Genomic DNA, 23,606 nt, shown 5'->3' with positions numbered 1-23,606 from the left:
CATAAAGTAGAATATTAACTGTCAAGCCATATATTCACACATCTCAAAAAGTAAAATAAAAAAATAAAGATCCACTTACTGTTAGTTCATAGATAACTGAAACTAGAAAAAGAAATCTGACCATGTAGCCAAAATTCTTATTTCTAAGCTAACTTAAATTCTTTAAAATAATGTTTCAAATACTTTGTAATACCAATACTTATCCCATTTCTATTTTAAACATGGACAGCTTTTTATTTTGGTTAATACATACTGTTTCCCTCTTTATGCCTATTCATTAAGAGCAATAAAACTGGATCAGTTTTACTTTTTAGATCCAAATCTCCAGGCCACTGTAGTATTTTTCCTTAGCCTAAAGCCTACATTCATTCGCTGAAGACCCTTCAAAATCTAACTTAAAACCAAAACCAAACCAGTTGTCATAGAGTCATTTCCAACTCATGACAACCCCGAGTATAAGAGCAGAACTGCATTCCATAGGATTTTCAATGGCTGATTTTTCGGAATTAGATTGCGAAGCCTTTCTTCCAGGGTGCCTCTGGGTGGATGTGAACCTCCAGCCTTTCAATTAGCAGCTGACCATGTTAACTGTTTATACCACCCAGGGATTCAAGCTTAACATACAGAGATCATTATATTTGAAATAAATTGTTTAGAAATACACACTAAGACAAATTCCTTAATTCTGTGATTATACAAACTTTCCTGTCTGAAAATGTTATTTTTAAGAAAATTGTGATTTTAGTCAGAAGGAACCAAAACGGCTATTATAAAAATATGAAACCTTCTCTAAACTAACGATTTTTGTATTTAACTCCTAAAGGGATCAAAGATAAAAACTTATTCTTTCTATAGGTTCAATTTAGAGTATAGTCCATGTTATGGATTGAATCGTGTCCCCCAAAATATGTTATAAATCCTAACCCCTATACCTGTGGGTATAGTCCCATTTGGGAAGAGGGTTTTCTCTTTTATGGTAATGAGGTCACATCAGTGTAGGGTGTGTTTTAAGCCAATTACTTTTGGTATATTAAAGAGAGCAGATTACTGGTAGGCACAAAAGCAAGCAGGCACAAATGGGAAAAGATTGATGCTATGTGGAGATCTCCAAGGAGCTGAGGAAGAGACGCTGAAAGAGACAAGGATTTTCCCCCAGAGTGGATAGAGAGGATGTTCTCCTAGAGCCAGTGCCCTGAATTTGGACTTCTAGCCTCCTAAAGTGTGAAAAAATGAATTTGTTTGTTCAAGTCACCCACTTGTAGTATTTTCGTTATAGCAACACTAAGAAACTAAGACACTCTCTAAGCAGTATCAAATATAGGAAATGTGCTCAGCAAACTCACCATCTGTACAACAGACTCCCTTAATCTTGTCTCTTCTTCAGTCATAAGGGTCAATTCTTTGCAGACCATGGCAGCCAGCCCCACATCTAAACATTCTGGATCTGCTGCCATCTTGAAAATGAGTTCCTCATGGGAAAAGACACAATGACGTCTTAGCCTTCGGTAATGATTTACACACTGACGTCCAATAGGCAACTGAAAACAAGAAAAGATTCCCAAATTAAATTACTTGCTTATAACATATTCCAGGACAGAACAAGTATTTACCCTCCAGATCCTCCCTTTTATTATAAAGAAGCAGAATAACAAATCCCATTTGAACATAACAGACAACTATAAATAACCCTTTATGGCCCAACAGAAATCTCAGAGGCCGCTTCACAGGAAACTCCCATAATCCGAAATGTTAAGCTTCTGGCCTGAGCTGCTGATTTTCTACTCACTGTGTATGTCAAGAAGCAGAAAAAAAAAAGAAGCAGCAGAAGCGAGGCAGCTAATTCTTTCAGACCAGTCTAATGTGGGGCTGCCCTTCCAGGAAAAAGGAAAAATTGTAAAAACAAAACCTCAAGTGGAAGTTTTCAGCATTCATGTTTCCACAAAACAAAAAGAACACATGTAATTAGAAGAAAAATAGAAAAGGAAGAAAAAGCACTATGTATTTAAGCAATCCACATGGGTTTCACATTTAAGAACTGACTTTTTATTTTATTTGCAAGAACCAAAGCAAAAGATGATTTATATTTTTGCATCTAGAAATCCTTTTAAAAACAAACCAGCCCTTTTAAAAACAAAGACATGAAATCATGAGATTATACACTTTATTTTCCCTAACAATGAAATGAACAAATGATTAAATGACCACTTTTCATAAACCAACAGATACACTCATTACGACAAATTCTCAAAATTTCTGTTAACTATCAAGCTTTAAGCCAGATTATGATACTAGCTATATTATACCCCACAGACATACCTACACACACACACACCCCCAAACACACTTTCCAACTGTCAGGTGGGAAAACTTGGGATGGTTAAAAGGAGTTTTGTTTGAATTTGGGAACTGTAATGTAAAAGCGAAAAAATATGAAGATAGGCCTTTAACAGCCTTTCAGATTCCTTTCTGGAGCCACAGAAGGTAGATGAAACCCTGAAACTACTGCCCTGAGATAATCTTTGAACCTTGAAACAAAAATATTCCCTGAAGTTTTCTTAAAACCAAACAATAGTTTATCTTAACTAGTAAAAAACGCTTGTCTACATGGGATCAAATTGACAACAGCAACTCAAAAGACAGGATGGGAACCTTAGGGGGCAGTGAGTTTATGTTAACGAGGGAGAAACAATTCAGAAAAGGAGGAAGAGAATGGTTGCACAACTCAAAGAATGTAATCAATGTCACTACGTGGCACATGCGGAAACTACTGAATTGGTGTATGTTCTGCTGTATGTATCTTCAACAACAAGAAAATTCAAAGGAAAAAAAAGAACCTTTTAGAATTCACCTCCATTTTGAGAAAAGCAAAAGGGTATCAGAGGAATTACACTTAGTGTGAAACTATTTCTGAATTAAGTAGTGCAGTCTTTCCCAAGAAAATATATACATTCAATGGATGATTACCTAGTGATCATTTTGTCTATTAACAAAATACACTTGTGTTTCTTAAATATCTTTTAAATATTTGTCACATAGCCTCATTACAAGCACAAACAGAAGAAAAACACAACTGTGGGATTTGTAGTTCTCAATTATTACAATATGTAAGGAGGCTACAGAAAATAAACTCAAATTATCCACTAAGTCTTATAAAAAATATTCCCACTACTATGTCCAGAGAGAAAGCTACTACGACTTTTTCATTTATATCACATCTTTCTTCTAAAGAGTGCCAAGGGCTTTCACATACACCATCTCACTTGTCTGAGATTAAGTGAATCTATTAGCATTTTCATATACCAGGTAAAAATTAAGGCCCAGTAAAATTAAAAGAGTTACCCGAGGTCAAATATCAAGAACAGTGACCACATTAACAGCAGAAGCCACTGCTAACTCATCTCCAAGTCATTCCCATTCCCTACTCTAAACCCAGCCAAGAACCGTGTAAATCAGGAACACTCAATAAATGCTAGCTGAATTTTAGGCAAAGTCCTAAGCTCCGTCTTCCTGTTGCTGAAAATTATGCTATTTCCTAGGCCTAACAAAGAACAAGTTAAAAATTACTGGATCAAATAAGACTGCTCATTACATGATTTCATTCATTCGTCAAGGAAACAAAACGATCTCTGTATGTTTAATCACGAAATGTAATATTAAGATGCCTATAGAAAACAAAAGCTCCGGTATTACTAGAGCATTTCTCCGAAATTGCTAAGAAAGGTAACAAAAACCTCAAAACCAAAAAACCAAACCCATTGCCATCGAGTCGATTCTGACTCACAGTGACCCTATAGGACAGAGTAGAACTGCCCCATAGAGTTTCCAAGGAGCGCCTGGTGGATTCAAACTGCCAACCGTTTGGTTGGTTAGCAGCCGTAGCACTTAACCACTATGCCACCAGAGTTTCTGCAACAAAAATAGCGTCACTAAAATAAAGTCAAAGAGCGTATGATAAATGTGCAGTTTTTTCCCAACCAACATGATATAATCATGATTAACTACTTTTTGATACACACCTTATACAGAGCAAACTAGCAGTCACTGGCATTATTATCATTTACATGAAGTATAACCCATCGAGATCCCAATATTATAGTTACTCTTTAAAAGTTAAAAAAAAATAGAAAACCAAAAAACACCAGGAATAATAAAATCACCGAATTGTCTACCAAAACAAAAATAATGAAGGGATATTTTAAAATAAAAATCAGAACTATGTATTTGAAAATGTGGTAGAATACTTGAAATTATCTGGTCATCTTTTTAAGATTCAAAAATGTTCAAAAAAGCAAAGACACAGAGAAGAAGGAAGAATTCAGAAAATACCAACTGCCCATTTAAAATTCAAACAGAACAGGGAAAATAATAAATGGATGAAAAATAAAGAACTATAAAATCCTCCAACTAAAGATGGTGATAGAAAGTGAACTTTATAAAACAGAATAGCCACTCCAGTCTTACTTCAAATATTCATGAACGGTACCCTGAGCCCAATTAACCAAACATGGCAACTAAGCTCCATTTTACAGAGGTGTTACTAGATGTACAACAGTCACTTGATATAGAACAGACCCAGTCAGCTGTACAGAAGTTCACAGCTTCAGCGAAGTTGTAGCCCTGGTTAAATCCAGAATGATAGGCACGAGGAAACGTCACAACAAACTCGCCAGCACACTGATTGGTCCTGTACACCTAAATGCAAATTGGAAACAGTAATACAAAAAAACAAAATAAAAACAACAAAAAGAGACAAACTTTATCAGTCAGGTAGCTTCAAAAGGACTTTCTAAAATTGAAAAAGATAAAGCATTAAAAGTACAAATATCAGAAAATACCAGGACTTAAGAAGTAGCCAGAATTCCACCCTCTTAAAATATTCACTGATACTGATTACAGAATTAGCAACCAAAATAAATTCTCAAAGAGAAAACGTTATTCTCAGAGAGCTACTAGATTTCTAACTTGATATGATTTTTATAATGAAGAGAATTTTTCTTTTATTCCTATAAATAGCAGTAAGGAATGGAATTGCCTCCTATCCTTAGATACCTTTGGGTAATGTTTTGAAAACTAACTAAATTGATTAGTTCATATGGAAATATCCCTCAAATCAGTTTTTATCCTGAATCTCACTGTGCTTTATGTCTTTTATACCAATGATCACGAAGATGACATAGGACTGAGCAATGTTTCATTCTGTCATACATAAGGCAGCCCATGAGAAGAAGCCAACTGTACAGCAACTAACGACAAAGTGTCTTTTAAAAGGTCCTAGATTCTAGTATAAATTCATTCTTTAAAGACAAAGTAACACTACCAATTTTATTCCATTCAGTTTTTCATTCAGATTATGATAAATATTTGACTGCAGCCAACTTGGAGCCCTGGTGATGCAGTGGTTAAGAGCTACAGCTGCTAACCAAAAGGTCAGCACTTTGAATATACCAGCCGCTCCGTGGGGCAGTTCTACTCTGTCTTACAGGGATGCTGTGAGTTGGAATCGACTCAATGGCAATGGCTTTTTTTTTTTTAATAGCAAACTTATTAAATGCACACTTTATCAGGTATTAATAGCTTATATTTGAGATTCACTTTCAAGACTAAATTAAAAAGTAGAAAAGGTATTCCCATGTTATTTTTACTTCATTATCTAATGTATAAAAAGCTGTGAAATCTTTCTATGAAATATGATCTCCAAAAGGATAGAGCTAACACTTAAAATATCTGTATTTCGGTTACGTAGGAATAATAAAGATGAGATTTCTGTTAAAACCAAGATGTAACACTTTACTGAAAACAGAAGCCTATTTGAAAAGAAAGTATTTGAAAACTAAGATTCATCCTTTAAAACACCTTCTGAATCAGAGAGTTGTTCCCTTCAGAGTATAAGTTCAAATTTGACCTTTTACCTCATCCATTACAAAACAAAGCATATGTTGTGATTCTATCTACTCAAAAGCTACAATAACTTCGAAATTAAAAATACTGAAGGGAGACATAAAAAAACTCACAGGCACACCATGCTCCATAAGCACATTGGGGTTCATGATGGTAACTAACTGATGTAGGAGATCAGGCTGGGATTCAAATAACTCAGGGGCCAGCTCCCTCATCACCTCCTCCAGTTGTTCTGCAGCATGAGATGGTACACCATACCATGTCTTTGGCTCCCCCCTAGCAAAAGAAATAACTGTTTAGTTAGGCAGAGCAGGGGGCTAATAAGGCTGGGGTCAGCTGCAAACCCAATAAATTACAATTAACTTCCATCTTGTTCCATGGCCACAGATTACATGTCCTGAATCCTGGTAACCATGTCATGAATCTGTGCTACTGTTCATAATAAGAAGTAAACCAAATATATATGGAAAGGTACATACAAAAATCACTATAAGCAACTCAAGGCACACAAAGTCTTTTTTTTTTTTTTTTTATTGTGCATTAAGTGAAAGTTTACAAAAATCAAGTCAGTCTCTCACACAAAAACTTATACACACCTTGCTACATACTTCTAATTGCTCTTCCCCTAATGAGACTGTCTGCTCCCTCCCTCCACTCCCTCTTTTTGTGTCCATTTTGCCAGCTTCTGACCCCCTCTACACTCTCATCTCCCCTCCAGGCAGGAGATGCCAACATAGTCTCAAGTGCCAACCTGATCCAAGAAGCTCACCCCTCACCAGCATCCCTCTCCAACCCATTGTCCAGTCCAATCCCTGTCTGAAGAGTTGGCTTTGGGAATGGTTCCTGTTCTGGGCCAAAAGAAGGTCTGGCATTCATGACCACCGGGGTCCTTCTAGTCTCAGTCAGACCATTAAGTCTGGTCTTTTTATGAGAATTTGGGGTCCCCATCTCACTGCTCTCCTGCTCCCTCAGTGGTTCTCTGTTGTGTTCCCTGTCAGGGCAGTCATCAGTTATACCCAGGCACCATCTAGTTCTTCCGGTCTCAGGCTGATGCAGTCTCTGGTTTACGTGGTCCTTGCTGTCTCCTGGGCTCGTAGTTACCTTGTGTCCTTCTTGTTCTTCACTCTCCTTTGATCCAGGTGGGTTGAGACCAATTGATGTATCTTAGATGGCCGCTTGCTAGTGTTTAAGACCCCAGACACCATTCTCCAAAGTGGGATGCTGAATGTCTTCTTAATAGATTTTATTATGTCAACTAACTTAGATGTCCCCTGAAACCATGGTACCCAAACCCCCACCGCTGCTATGCTGGCCTTCGAAGCATTCAGTTTATTCAGGAAACTTCTTTGCTTTTGGTTTAGTCCAGTTGTGCTGACCTCGCCTGTATTGTGTGTTGTCTTTCCTATCACCTAAATTAGTTCCTATCTACTATCTAATTAGTGAATACCCTTCTCCTACCCTCCCTCCCTCCTTCCCTCCCTCCCCACTCTCGTAACCATCAAAGGATATTTTCTTCTCTGTTTAAACTATTTCTTGAGTTCTTATAATAGTGGTCTTATAGAGTATTTGTCCTTTTGCAACTCACTGATTTCACTCAGTGTAATGCCTTCCAGATTCCTCCATGTTATGAAATGTTTCACAGATTCATCACTGTTCTTTCTCGATGCATAGTATGCCGTTGGGCCCACAAAAGTCTTTAAGGTGGATCTAACTATCTTTGTTACAGACTGAATTATAACCCCCCAAAATGTGTTGTAAACCTCTATGCCTGTGGTTAATGGGCTGTCTTTGTTATGTTAATGAGACAGGATTAGTGTAGGTACGTCTTGAGTCAATTCTCTTTTGAGATATAAAAGAGATTAAACAAGAGAGCAGAAGAAAGATGGGGTACAACAGATACCAAGACACACAGAGATATTCAAGAAAACAGGACGCACAAGAGACAAGGAACTTTCTCCAGAGCGGACAGAGAAAGTCTCCGCCTAGAACTGACTTCTATCTTTTAAACTGTGAGAAATTGTTTGTTAAAGCCACCCACTTGTGGTATTTTTGATCCAGCTGCACTAGATAACTGAGACAGACTTTGGTACCGAAGAGTTGGGTGCTGCTCTAACAAATACCTAAAATGTAGAAGCAGTTTTGGAATTGGGTAATGGGTAGAGGTTGGAAGAGTTTTAAGGAGCCTAATAATAAATGCCTAGATTGCCTGCAATAGACTGTTGGTAGAACTATGGATGTCAAAGGCAATTCTACTGAGGGCTCAGAAGGAAAAAAGAGAGCTATGAAGTCTCTATTGCCTTAGAGAATACATATGGCACCAGCAACAGAATGTTGCTAAAATGTGGACCTTAAATGTGCTTCTGGTGAAGCTTTAAAAAAAAAATGATGAACATGGGATTGGGCAATGGAAAAAGGCTGATGCTTTTCATGCAGTGGCAAAGAACTCGTCCGAATTACGTTCAAATGTTTGGTGGAGGATAGACCTTTTAAGTGATGAACCTGGATATTTAGCTGAGATTTCTAAGCAAGATCTTAAAGGCGCTGCACGGTTTCTCCTTGTCACATATAGTAAAATGCAAGAGGAAAAGAGATGGACTTAAAAATGAACTAGGCAAAGTGAAAATAAAACTTAAAATCTTTTATTAAAGAGATTAAGCCTGTGACTGATGAATCTAACCAACTACCATGGCAGAAAACCCAGCAGCTTAGACTGAACAGGGAAGAGACAGGAAAAAGAAAAGAAAGCTGTCTGCCTCTTAGAATTCTACAGGCAGGAAACAGGCCAAAGAAGTGACATTTGTTGTCCTCCAAGAAAAGAACAGACCATGCCTGGAGCAGCTCAGAAATCTGGAGAACTTCTTGGTTTCAAAGGGTAGGGCTCCAGTCTCCCAGATCTCAAAGGGTGGGACCGTAGTCTCCCAGATCTCAAAGGCTGGGGCCACAGCCTCCTAGGTTTCAAAGAGTCAGATCTTCCTCAACTGCATTTATAGAGTGTGGGCCTGCCATTAAGGTGTGCCAGGGGCCCCTGCACAAAGCTGAGGGGGCAGGGCTGGGTAGAAGAATGAGGCCTGCAGGGTCCCAAGGAGGTGGAGTTGCCACTTACATGAACTAGTTGCCATCCTAGTGGGCCTGGAGGGTGGGGCTGAAACCCAGGGCCAAGGGGACTCTACCCAGAATCTAGAGGGCGTGATCAACACCCAGAGTCTGGAGGGTGTGGCCACTGTTTAGATGGTCTCAGAAAACAGAGGATTATTTTCAAGACTTGAGAGCTAATGTTTGGTACCTGTTATCCCCTCCCTCCCTCCAATTTCTCTGATTTATAATAGAAATATCTACCTTGTGCCTGTTCTACCATTGTACACTGGAAGCAAACGACCCGCATTCTAGATTTCACAGATGAAGAAGAATTTTGCCCCAGGCTGTAATATGCCTAAATTCTCACTCCTATTTGGTTTAGATGTTTCAGAAGATGAGATTTTTTTACTTGAATTTAAGATTTCCGTGTATGTGTCAGGCATGTGGCCAGGACATGAATTTTTTGAGGCCAAAGAGTAGAATGTTATGAATTGAATTACGTGTTGTAAAAACATGTGTTGTAAATCTTAGCCTCTATGCCTGTGGTTATAATCCCATTTGGGAATGGGCTTCCTTTGTTATGTTAATGAGGTAGCATTAATGTAGATGTATCTTGCATCAATCTCTTTTGAGATATAAAAGAAATTAAAAACCAAGCTAAGAAGGAAAGATGACAACAAATTCGAAAACCTACAGGAAATGGATAAATTTCTAGAAACATACTACCTACCCAAACTAACACAAACTGAGGTCAAAAATCTGAACAGACCCATAACAAGAGAAGAGATTAAAAAGGTAATAAAAAAAACTCCCAACCAAAAAAAAAAAAAAAAAACAAAGGCCCAGATGGCTTCATTGGAGAATTCTACCAAACATTCAGAGAAGAGCTTGCACCAGTACTACCCAAACTATTTCAGAACATAGAAAAGGAAGGGATACTTCTGAATTCATTCTATGAAGTCAACATAACCCTGATATCAAAACCAGGCAAAGCTGCCACAAAAAAGAACTGCAGACCAATATCTCTCATGAATATAGATGCAAAAATTCTTAACAAAATTCTAGCCCATAGAATTCAGCACCATATCAAAAAAATAATATACCATGACCAAGTGGGATTCATACCAGGTACACAAGGATGGTTCAACATTAGGAAATCAACCAACATAACCTACCACATAAATAAAAAAAATCACATGATCATCTCAATTGACACAGAAAAGGCATTCAGTAAAATCCAACAATCATTCCTGATTAAAAACTCTCAATAGATACAGAAGGGAAATTTCTCAACCTAATAAAAGGCATTTATACAACACCAACATCCAACCTCATTCTTAATGGAGAGTGGCAGGAACAAGACAAGGATGCCCTTTATCACCACTCCTACTTAACATTGTGCTAGTTCTAACTAGAGCAATAAGGCAAGAAAAAGAAATAAAGACCATCCAAATTGGTATGGAAGAAGTAAAACTACCCTTATTTGCAGATGATACGATACTACATATAGACAACCCAAAGGACTCCACAAGAAAACTACTGGAACTAATAAAAAGACTCAGAAGAATAGCACGAATAGAAGATAAACATACAAAAATCAGCTGGACTCCTATATACCAAGAAAGAGAACTATAAAACAGAAATCAGGAAAGCAATACCACTTATAATAGCCCCTAAAAAAATAAAATACTTAGGAATATATCTAACGGGGCATAAAAGACCTACACAAAGAAAACTACAAAACTCTACTGCAAGAAACCAAATGAGATCTACATACATGAAAAAACATACCATGCTCAAAGATAGGCAGACTCGATACCCTGAAAACATCAATTCTAGCCAAAGTAATCTACAAATACAATGCAATCCTAATCCAAATACCAAGGGCATTCTTTCACGAGGTGGAAAAACTAATCATTAACTTTATATGGAAAAGAAAAAGGCCCTGGGTAAGTAAAGCACTATTGAAGAAGATGAAGCAAGTAGGAGGACTCACACTACGTGACTTCAGAACCCACTACACAGATATGGTGGTCAAAACACCCTGGTACTGGTACAACAACAGACACACTGACCAATGGAACAGAATCAAGAGCGCAGATGTACATTCATCCACCTACAGTCACCTGATCTTTTGACAAAGGGAACAAACAGTCTTTTTAACACGTGGCGCTGGCAAAACTGGATGTCCACCTGTAAAAAAATGAAACGGGACCCATACCTCACATCATATACAAAAACTAATTCAAAATGGATCAAAGATCTAAATATAAAACCAAAAACTATAAAGATCATAGAAGAAAAAAATAGGGTCAGCACTAGAGGCCCTAATACATGGCATAAATAGGATATAAACCATAACTAACAACACACAAACACCAGAAGATAAGCTAGATAACTGGGATCTTCTAAAAATTAAATACTTATGCTCATCAAAAGACTTTACCAAAAAAGTAAAAGAGCCTACAAACTTAGAACTTACTGTGATGATGAAAATGTTCTATATCTATATTGGCCAAAACAGTAGCCCCTAGTCACATGTGATGATGAAGCACTTGAAATGTAGCTAGTGCAACTGAGGGTGTGAATTTCTAATTTTACTTAATATTAACTAATTTAAATAGCCACGTGTGGCTAATGGCTACCACATTAAAGTGCACAGCAATAAAGCAGAAAAAGAACTAGAATTTTCTACTGCATAGTAAAATCTGGGTATTATCTTCCAAATGGAGAGAAAAATATCATTTAGTTAAGATATAATAATACGGAGCAAGGGTAAGTATATAAAAGCTTTGAGAGAGGCAAAAATTTAGTGAAAGAATTTTAAAAAGAAAAAATTCACTGGAAACCTCAAATACTAAAGGTTAGTCAGACTTTATATAAACTTTACTTAAACATCCTACCTTATATATCAAAAGATGTACTAGAATGATTATCACGTATGCCAACCCAATATTACTGGGTCTAAAACTTTCGGCTCTGCTGCATACACATACTTTAAAAAGGAAGGAGTCTGAGATGTTGTACCCTGACACCCCCACTCTTCTCTCTCCAATGTATCATCCTATTTTGGGTAGAAAATCATTTCAAAGTCAGCTCTCCCTTAAGTAGATCATTTAATACTATTATACCATAAAAAGGGCACTAGTATATACACTGTAACCAAAGTTGTACATACCAGTGCAAGTAGTTGATGGAATAACTCCAGTGATCTTCAATGTGCCAGCAAAAAGAAGAGAAACACATTCCCACATAGAGCCACGGTACCTTCATACCAGAAATGTCCACATTAATATGCGCAAGAACAGACTGCTCCAGGACAGGCATATTATTCAAGTTCCAACCAGAAAGTGCATATTCCTATAAAAGAAAAAAAAATAGTGTAGTAAGAGAACACAAATGACAAGTGCCCAAAAGAAATCTAAAGAGAATCTTCAGAACAATGTACAAACCTTGTAATATTTACAATAGTCTACAGAATCTATGCTCTTTGTTCCCCTCTATATGTAATTCATACAGCTATATATTTAATCCTATCTCTTGTCTAAATTTTATTTAGGTATGCCTTTAATTATTTCGGAATCCTGGTGGCACAGTGGTTAAGAGCTACAGCTGCTAACCAAGAAGTCAGCAGTGTGAATCCACCAGGCACTCCCTGGAAACCCTATGGGGCAGTACTACTCAGTTCGGAATCAATTCAATGGCAGTGTGTTCGGGATTTTTTTTTTAGTGCATTGCTACCAGATAAACTAGACTTTCGAGCAAAGAAAATTACCAGAATTCAGAAAGGCACTTTATATAATGATAAAATAGTCAATCCACCAAGAAGGCATAGCAATCTTAAATGTGTACACACCAAACAATGAACTGCAAAATATCTAAAGGAAAAATTGATAGAACTGAAAGGAGAAATTGACAAACCCACAATTATAGTTGAAGACTTCAACAGCTTTTAAACAACTGATAGAAAAACTAAACAGAAAATCAGCAAAGATACAGAAGAACTCGACAACACCATCAACTAACAGGATCTAATTAACATTTACAGCACACTCTAGCCAAAGCAGTAGAACAAACATTGTTTTCAAGTGTCCAAGGAACATATATGAAGATAAGCCATATCCTAGGCCACAAATAAAACCTTGACCAATTTAAAAGGATTGAAATCACACACAGTGTGTTCTCCAACCACAATGACATCAAACCAGAAATCAGTAACAAAAAGATAACAGGAAAATCTCCATACACTTGGAACACACTTCTAAATAATCCATGGGTTACAGAAGTCTCAAGGGAAAAAAATACACTGAACTGAATAAAAACAAAGATACAACATATTATAACTTATGGGATACAGCTAAAGCAGTGCTGAGAGGGAAACTTATTGCACAAAATGCATACATTAAAAAAAAGTAAAGTCTCGTATCAACAATATAAGCTCCCACCTCAAGAACCTAGAAAAAGAACAAAATAAACCCAGAGCAAGCAGACGGAATGAACTAATGACAAAAACAGAAATCAATGGACTTGGGGGGAAAAAAAGACAAAATCAATGAAACAAAGAGCTGGTTCTTTGAAAAGATCAATAAAATTTACAAACCTCTGAGAAAAGAAAAAAGACAGAAGGTACAAATTATTAATATGAGGCATTCAACAGGCTATCATTACGGACCCTGCAAACATCAAAAAGATTGGAATACTGCGAACAACTCTACAGACATAAATTTGACAACTTAGATGAAAATGGATAAACTGCATGAAAAACACAAACTACCATAATTCACCTAATATGAAACAGGTAATTTGAATATCCCTATATCTATTAAAGAAACTGATAAAAAAAAAAAAAAAAAAACTCCCCAAAATGGTTTTACTATCCTACCAAACATTTAAAGAGTTAACACCAAATCTACAAAACCTCTTAGAGAAAAATACTTCTGAATTCACCTTATGAAGCTAGTATTATGCTGATACCAAAGACAACACAAAAAGGACAACTACAAACCCATATCCTTCATGAACAGATGTAAAAATTCTTAACAAAATATTAGCAAATAGAATTTGGCAACATATAAAAAGAACCATATACCATAACCAAGTAAAATTTATTCCAGGGATGCAAGACTGACTCAACATTTGAAGATTAATCAGTGTAATCCACCATGTTAGGCTAATGAAGAAAAATCACATGATAATGTCAATCACTGCAAAAAAAACTATCTGACAAAACTAAACACCCATTCATGATAAAAACTGTCAGAAAAACAGGAATAGAGGAAAACTTCCCCAACTTCATAAAGAGCATCTACAAAACACGCTAAGTTAACAAAGAAAAAACAAAGGTGGTGGTGACTGATAAGAAACCCAAGAGGAACTCTGGAGAGGATGAAAATGTCTGTATCATAATAGGGGTATGAGCTAAGGGGTAATCAAATGATGTCAAATTTGTACATTTGTCAAATGATAGGGCTAAGATTTTTACTTTTCAATGTATGTAAATTTTCAGAAAGGGGGAACATAAAAACAGTAACAAGAGTAGGGGGAATAGATGGAATGAGAGACGATATTGGAATGGCAGAAGGTAGATAATGGTTGACTCTAGATGTCACATATTGAGGGAGGGAGGTGCATTATCGCATTTACTTTGTGTGTCTTTGAAATCTTTTTAAATTTAAGAAAAAACTCTCAAAGCAGGAGGTTAAACAGCCAATGACAAACCGGAAGAGAGAATCTGTGAACCAGAAGATGAGGATATGATCCATAATGAAGCACAGGGACATGGAAACTATAAAAGTGTAGTTAAAAGTTATGGAGGATAGAGTGAAAAAGGCCAACATAAGTTTAACTACAAATTCCAATGAGAAATAATAGAGACATGATTCCTATCCCTATAAAGCAAAACAAAAAAGAGGCTTTCAACAGATACTACTTGGTGTCTTTTTTTCTGTCTTTTTTTTTTTTTTTTGGTTGGTTAGCCAGCTAGTCAGTTAACATGGGTTCCTTAAGATTACAGAAAGGGAGTTTTCTACAAAGGATAAATCAACTTGGGGTAAGCAGACGTCTGGAGAATGTAATCTGCACCTCTTCTTCTGGCAGCATCTTTCTCCGACCATCCTTTACAGGAAATCCACTTCCAAAATCTTTTGAGGAGATATCAGCTCCATACTCTACAATAACATCTTCTTCAATGCTGCTCACCAGTCGCCAGAATTCCTTTTCTACTAGTTCTGTGGGAACCATCTACACAGGGAAGACAATGATGATAGACTATTAACCATAACATAATACATAAAGCAAGTGAATACAAATCCACAAGATAGAAAACCTTCTCGTTTCCCAAAGCTGAAACACTAAGTCATAGCTTTTACCACTGAGGATGGGGAAAAGCTAAAGACAGCTTGGATGTTCAGAAAAGCATAATGAACTTGAGCTGGCCTTTTTCTGCAAGAAGTTGCTTCCCAACTAAGAAGGATAAAGATGAACCAGAAGGAACAAGAAAATGCAAAAACCAAGACTGAATTTTAATGGCTTTGGAAAATATTTTTGGTAGGGACTAAAAAAGCTTAAAACCCTTTAGGGAAAGAAGCACACCCTATTATCACAAATAACTAAACAAAAATAGCCAGCTGCCAAACACCCCAAGTTTTTCTATAAAGGGTTGCTCACAAAGGGATAATAAACAGTTCAAGCATCAAAACAGATTTCTCAATAGGAGAGTGAACACTCCCACATTGGACAGTGAGAGAAACAGAAGCCAGGCCCCTAATTCTTACATTTAGTGTTTGATCATCATTTTCATGCTGTTTCTGTTTTTTTGCAAAATAATGAAAGTAAAAAGCAAACCAAAAGCTTTGGACTCAGATAAATCTTCGTATCTCCACAAATGGCCTTCAAAGATGATAGATACTCACGTGGACTGGCATATTGAAATAATCAGATTTAAAATTATCTGCCATCTCTCCAAAGCTCTGAAGGGTATACTCTCGTACAGCCTGTTCAAATCCAAATGCTTCTCGAGGTTTGTTACATTCCTGGAAAGAAAAAAAAATATCTACAATTAACTCACTGAAACTCAACTGAGCAAAGCATTAAAGTTCTCAGGTACTATCTTCCTTGGTCGTTTTTCTAGGTGAGGTAAATCCAATCAATCTGCAACAAAACAAGCATTAGTTACTTGCCAAATTAACAGGAAATAATGTTCTAGAACTTCAAGTCATTTTCAAAGCCTTCCAGCAGGAAGTGGTAAGGAGACAACTTCAGTCTTGGGAGTTGGCATTAAGCTCTGGCACCAAGACAAGCCCCTAAAAGACTAGTAACTTGGAATCAAGGTCATGGATGCCTCTCATTCTCAGCATACCAGTGGAGTTCATGGAGAAAATAAATGCTCTCAAAGGAAAGAAAGGTAATGGATAAAGGGCTATCCAATGGGTTGTAGGGTATCTGGCTAGAACAATTTGTTTACACTGTTTATCAATCAGCTTGTATAATGCTGTAACACAAATACTCAGAGAACTGCCGCTAAATTACCTAACTTTGAGAATAATAAATACAGTAGTAGTGAAAAAGACCACAGATTTTGAATACATCTAGATACACCCAGCCAACACTTTCCCTTCAATGTCCTATCATAATATCTCATTAAAGTAAATAAACAAATTAGGCTTTTTGTGACAAGGCATCATTATAATCTTTCAGTAAGATTTAGTACAACCATGTCAAAATTTGGACGAACTAAGAGACATCATAGGTTTCCCTGTTAGCATGAAAACTGGATGCATAAATTCAAAGCTCTAGTGTTTCATGTCTGACTTTCTACTTTTTTTAATTAAAAAAAAAAAAAATGAAGCTTTCCTTTATATTGTTGTCCAGCAGTATGAATATTCTTAGAAGTCTCATTTATCTGCAGCAATAAAGAGAATTATCTTACCAACAGTAAGAAAGAGAATCTTTGAAAGGCAAGCTGCCACAATGTAAAAGTTCTATTTCCATTTACTACAGCTCTTTAACAATCCTGGAGATTTTCAACATTGAAGAACAACAAGAGAATAGAGTAAGCTTCTGGGAACGTCTGTGCATGTATATGAGTATACATGTGTGCGTTACTGTTCTTAATTTAAGAGGATCCATAGAAGTTAGGCTTGTACCTCAGCAACACACTTAGGACACCTCCAATCTCCTTTGGGCACATCAGGCAGTGGGGGAATGAGACAAAATGTATGATAGCTGTCATCACATCCATCACACAAAAGCAATTTATCCTCATTGTTTCCTCGGCCACAAAACATACAGACATAGAGATCAACCTGTTAAAAAATAAACAAAAGCCTATTTTCTATAATGAGTAATATTAAATTTTTGCCACAACTCCTTAATTAAAACAAAATAATGTACACTGAAAAGTAACATAACTTAAATCCTGAAGATCTATTTTAAATAGTAATATTTAAACAGCTGTATATAAAACTGCCTAAATTTCCTTTCAGAGCTCCTACAAGCAAGTTGATAAAAATATCCTCTCTATACTTAATACATGAAGGAACCAAGTTAACAAAAATTAGTTCATAGTTATGGTTCAAAGCATATGATACTGTAATCAAAAGAAAAACAACTTAAAATTACCCTGCCACATGCCTCATGCTATAGAACTATCCATGCCATCAGACTATCTTCTTCAGAAAGTATATCAAGTTATTAGATTAAAGAAAGTCAGCAAATCCAGGTTACTTGAAAATCAATTTATAGAAATAAAATATACCACGTCATCCTTCCTATATACAAATACTATATGGCAGAGAATGAAAACTGAGCATTATCTATAATACTACTGAAAGATTTACACAGATTCATATTCATTCTCTTACTTGGTTATCCCAAAAGGCATATGACTTAAGGGGACAGTCTATCCATATGGGACAAATCAAGGTTAGGATTACAGAAGTCAAACCTGCCACTTTAAATTCATCATCAAGGTTTCTAACCAAATAAGCTAACTAAATGGCATGCCAAGAAAAAAGTAAAAAAACTAAGACTAAAAAAAAAATCCTTTCCCTCCTGACACATTCCAAAACACTTACAAAGTTAACAGAGAGAGTTCCTTTCCGTTGTCTCATTTGCATGTTAAATGCCTCTGACCTGTTGGTAACTTTTCGTCTTCGGGAGACCTCATCTTGAAATAAAAATAGATATATAATAACAGTAAAAACTAATGTTGACATCTTACCATGGACCAGACAATATTTTAAATTATTTAAATTAGTTAAAACCTCAAAACAACACTATAAGGTAGATATACTATTACTGCCATTTGAAGATAAAGAATCTGAAGTATACAGAAGTTAGATAACTTGCCCAAAATCATACAGCCAGTTCGAAGCAGATTTGGGATTCCTGTCTAGGCAATCCAGCTCCAGAAAGCTTAACCACTAGTGCTATACTTCCTGTATGTAGTACCTATCAGGAATTAATTCAAGACTAAAGTTTTAAGATCACTGGCAGCCAGTACAATAATTGTAAGAACGAAAAAGGTAGTCAAAGTGCTTAGTTCTTAAAAGGGTCATAACAAGCACTATAATGTATTTAATTAAGTCCTATCACACTGAGTGTTTTGAGAGTGATGAAACAATATTACCTGATACTCTAAAGTTCAGTCCACAATCTGAATTATATGACAGCCACTCATTTCAAAAAATTTCATCTTAATATGATTTATGATTATAGCATTTCATTAGGTTTTAATAAATCTAATCAAAACATATCCAATCCAATCTTTGATATATCAAGTTTTCAAACCGGTATGTTACACAGAGAGAACAGTACAGCTTGATCTTGGCATTTAAAAACTTTTACTCAAAAAAAAGTTTCAAACATGTAAAGCTGAGAGTACCATGCTTTCCACAAACAGCTTATTTAAATGAAGTGTCACAACATATCAAGGGCAATTATAGAAAAATATCAAAATTATGCTTGGAATTTAAAAGTTGTAAGCTCTCCCCAGTATATTTCAAAACTAAAGGTCAGAGAATCCTCTATTTCCCTTTGAATTTAAAAGTTATAAGCATCTGATCACTAGGTAAGAAGAACTAATTTTCAGCCCTCTCTCATAAACTAACCTTTAGAAACTGCAATAAACTAGCATGTCACACATTAGACGTGGAGAACAGAAATGTCTCTTCCAAAATATCATAAAAATTCAACATAATATGGCTCCACACACTATAAATTTAAGATTATCAACACTATAAATTTAAGATCAACCCAAATAAATTTAAATTTAAAAATAAATTTAAGATTATCAACCATAAAAAGGTGATTTGCCTACATATCATGCTGCAAGTTTATAATTCTTAAGAAATTCCCAAGGAAGACTACAATTTGAGTATCATTTGAATCTTGTTATAACCATGTCATTGTATGCTATTTCTTTTCATGATCAAATAAAGATTTTACCTTCTTTATCTTTTGTTCCCACTGCAAGGCCCACAACCTTGGGTCCAGCTCCAAAAATCTGAAGTTTCTTTAGTTCCGTGTTCCTATTTATTTCCCCAGGTTCTGACTAAAAAATAACAACAACAACAAAAAAAAACTCACATTAGCATAATTATCCTGACTCCTGAATTTATGTTCTTACCCAAGAAAAGTTTCTGGGTCCTCCTCAAAATGAAGAAAACAGTTATTTGATTTCTTCTTTCTAAATCCAACTCATTGTTGCATTACAATAATTAAACACAGCTAAAAAAATTTTTTTATCAAGGCACCATGCAATGCCCAGATCCCTTTCCACAAAAGAAAATCTATCCTTCATAAATATGTAGTTGTTACTTGCATGAGATCCAAAGAGAGAGACACTACTGATTATTACTCAATAGAAATCCCTATCTCTAACTTGCTAATGGACACCTACCTTTGATTAGAGAACAATATGCCTGTCTGAGAGGATGAGTCATGACTGTCTGAAGCCAATCATGCCAATCTCATCTCTTGTTGAATTCTACCAAACTACAATAAAAAATAATCTCAATGCTACATAAATTATTGTACATCAGAGAAAAAAGGAGAACACTTACAAATTCTTTTTATAACGCAAGAATAACGTTGATTCTTACAACCTTATAAAGAGAGCACATGCACACACACACACAAATATCCCTCAACCTCATATGTTAATTCAAAGCAAAAATTGTAAACATTAGAGAATAAAATCAAACAGTACATTAAAAGTAACTAAATAAAGTAACACTTATTCCAGGAATGTAATGATATTGGTATTTTGATATCAGGAAATCTATTTAAAGAATTTATCATATTTATTGATTTAAGAAAAATCACATGATTATCTTCGTGGATACAGAAAGGGCCTTTAACAAAATTCAACACCCATTCCTGATGAAAAAACAGGAACTGGATTCTTGCTCAATATGATAAAATAAATCTAGGCCTGAATCCTAAAGCTAACATCTTATTAATGGAGAAACATTAAACACATTCCTAGTAAGATGTGAAATAAGACAAGGAGGCTTACTTCTCCACTTCTATTTAAAATTGATGGCAGTATTAGCCAATGCAATTATGACAAGAAAACACGAAAAACGAGAAAAGAAGTCAAAGTATTTCTATCTGCAGATGATCTGACTATATCTGGAAAGCTAGAGAGTATCAATGATAAAACTTTTGCTCTTTCAACAAAAGAGAATTCTGTAACATAGCTAGGATAAAAAACTGACATATAAAAATCAGTATCTTCCACCATCACATCAAAATAAAATACAAGAAAAACAAAGACTCGGCAAATACAAAATCAACAACAATGAAAAAGAGGAAAAGAAAATACATTTTAAAAAAGACTCAGCACAGAAAATTAAGTGGAACAAAGGAACTGTCAACAGCACAAAAAAAAGACATCAAAATGACAGCACTGAACTCATACTTATCAACAATTTCGCTGAATGTAAATGGACTAAATGCACCAAGAAGAGACAGGCAGTGGCACAAAGGATTAAAAAACACAATCCGTCTATATGCTGCCTACAAGAAACACACCTTAAAGACACAAACAAACTAAAACTCAAAGGATGGTAAAAAAATATATCAAGCAAATGACAATGAAAAAACAGCAGTGGCAATGTCAATTTCTGACAAAATAGATTTTAAAGTAAACTCCACCACAAAGGATAAGGGAGGACATTAATATAATGATTGAAAGGGCAATACACCAGGGGACATAACCATAATCAGTATTTATGAACCCAATGACAGGGCTCCAAAATACCTAAAACAGACTCAAACAGCACTGAAAAGAGAGATAGACAGCTCCACAATAGTAATAGGAGACTTCAACACACCACTTTCAGTGAAGGACAGAACATCCAAAAAGAAGTTCAATAAAGACACCGAAGATCTAAATGCCACAATCAACCAACTTGACCTCATAGACATATATGTAACACTCCACCCAACAGCAGCCAAGTATACTTTCTTTTCCAATGTACATGGAACATTCTCCAGAACAGACCACATATTAGGCCATAAAGCAAGCCTTAATAGAATCCAAAGCATGAAAATATTACAAATTATCATTTCTGACCATAAAGCCATAAAAGCAGAAATCAATAACAGCAAAAGCAAGGAAAAAAATCAAACCCTTGGAAACTGAACAACACCTTGCTCAAAAACTACTGGGTTATAGAAGAAATTAAGGATGGAATAAACAAATTCATAGAATCAAATGAGAATGAAAACACATCCTACCAGAACCTTTGGGACACAGCAGAAGCAGTGCTGAGAGGTCAATTTATAGCAATAAATGAACACATCCAAAAAGAAGAAAGGGCCAAAATCAAAGTATTAGCCCTACAACTTGAATAAAAATAAAGACAGCAGCAAAAGAAGCCTTCAGGTACCAGAAGAAAGCAAATAATAAAAATTAGAGCAGAATGAAATGAAATACACTATAGAAAAACTGAAAGAGTTAACAAGACCAAAAGCTGGCTCTTTGAAAACATCAACAAAATTGATAAACCACTGGCCAAAGTCACAAATGAAAAACAAGAGAGGAAGCAAATAACCCAAATAAGAAATGAGAGGGGTGATATTACAACAGACCCAACTGAAATTAAAAGAATCATAACAGAATACTGTAAAAATTGTACTCCAACAAATCTGACAACCTAGAGGAAATGGACAAATTTCTAGAAACATACTACCTACCTAAACTAACACAAACAGAGGTAGAACAACTATATAAACCTAAATAAAAGAAGAGATTGAAAAAGTAATTTAAAAACTCTCAACAACAACAACAAAAAGCCCTGGCCCTGACATCTTCACTGGACAATTCTACCAAACTTTCAGAGGAGAGTTAACATCACCACTACTAAAGGTATTCTGGAGCATAGAAAAGGATGGAATACTCCCAAACTCATTCTACGCAGCCAGTGTAACCCTGATACCAAAACCAGGTAAAGACACCACAAAAAAAGAAAATTACAGACCAATATCCCTCATGAACTTAGACGCAAAAATCCTCAACAAAATTCTAGCCAAGAGAATTCAATAACATATCAAAAAAATAATTCACCATGACCAAGTCGGATTCATACGAGGTATGCAAGGATACTTCAATATTAGAAAAACAATCAGTGTAATCTATTGAGCCACATGATGTTATCAACTTATGCAGAAAAGACATCTGACAAAGTTCAACACCCATTCATGATAAAAAAAAAAAACTCTCAGCAAAATAGGAATAGAAGAGAAATTCCTCAACATAATAAAGGGCATTTATATAAAGCCAAGAGCCAACATTATCCTAAATGGAGAGAGTTTCAAAGCATTCCCCTTGAGATCAGGAACCAGACAAGGATGCCGTTTATCACCACCCTTATTCAATATCGAGCTGGAGGTCCTAGCCAGAGCAATTAGGCTAGAAAAAGAAATAATGGGCATCCGAACTGGTAAGGAAGAAGTAAAAGTATCTCTATCTGCAGATGGTATGATCTTATACACAGAAAACCCTGAAGACCTCAAAAGAATACTACTGGAACTAATAGAGAAGAGTTCAGCAAAGTATCAGGATACAAGATAAACATACAAAAATTAGTTGTCCATCTGCAAAAAAATGAAACAGGACTCATACCTCACACCTATACAAAAACTAACTCAAAATGGTTCAAAGACCTAAACATGAAGTCAAAAACCACGAAGATCATAGAAGAAAAAATAGGATCAATGCTAGAGGCCCTAATACATGACATTAACAGGATACAAACCACAACCAATAACACACAAGCTCCAGAGGATAAGCTAGATTACTGGGATCTTCTAAAAATTAAACACTTAAGCTCATCAAAAGACTTCACCAAAAGAATAAAAAGAGAACCTACAGACTAGGGAAAATTTTTTGGCTATTACAAATCAGACAAAGGTCTAACCTGTAAAGTCTATAAGAAAATCTAACACCTCTATAACAAAAAGACAAATAATCCAATTAAAAAATGAGCAAAGGAAATGAACAGACACCTTCACCAAAGAAGATATTCAAGCAGCCAACAGACGCATGAGGAAATGCTCACAATCTCCAGCCGTTAGAGAAATGCAAATCAAAACCACAATGAGGTACCATCACACCCCGGCATTAC

At 35.8% G+C, this 23,606-nt stretch overlaps 1 protein-coding gene across 1 annotated transcript in view; it reads right to left on the bottom strand.

The window, feature by feature from the left end:
- KDM5A (lysine demethylase 5A) overlaps window positions 1-23,606 on the bottom strand; it is a 113,852-nt gene that overhangs the window by 50,618 nt on the left and 39,628 nt on the right. The window contains exons 6-14 of the mRNA XM_049882155.1: window positions 19,420-19,525; window positions 18,048-18,139; window positions 17,118-17,276; window positions 15,885-16,004; window positions 15,055-15,213; window positions 12,152-12,333; window positions 6,012-6,174; window positions 4,573-4,692; window positions 1,344-1,538 (exon numbers count right to left, since the gene is read on the bottom strand). Coding sequence (XP_049738112.1) covers window positions 1,344-1,538; window positions 4,573-4,692; window positions 6,012-6,174; window positions 12,152-12,333; window positions 15,055-15,213; window positions 15,885-16,004; window positions 17,118-17,276; window positions 18,048-18,139; window positions 19,420-19,525 — 1,296 coding nt within the window. The remainder of the gene's footprint in view (window positions 1-1,343; window positions 1,539-4,572; window positions 4,693-6,011; window positions 6,175-12,151; window positions 12,334-15,054; window positions 15,214-15,884; window positions 16,005-17,117; window positions 17,277-18,047; window positions 18,140-19,419; window positions 19,526-23,606) is intronic.

Source organism: Elephas maximus, chromosome 4 (assembly GCF_024166365.1).
Source record: "Elephas maximus indicus isolate mEleMax1 chromosome 4, mEleMax1 primary haplotype, whole genome shotgun sequence".
NCBI lineage: Eukaryota > Metazoa > Chordata > Mammalia > Proboscidea > Elephantidae > Elephas > Elephas maximus.
The sequence above is the reverse complement of the archived record's forward strand: the minus strand, read 5'-3'. Positions and strand labels throughout refer to the sequence as shown.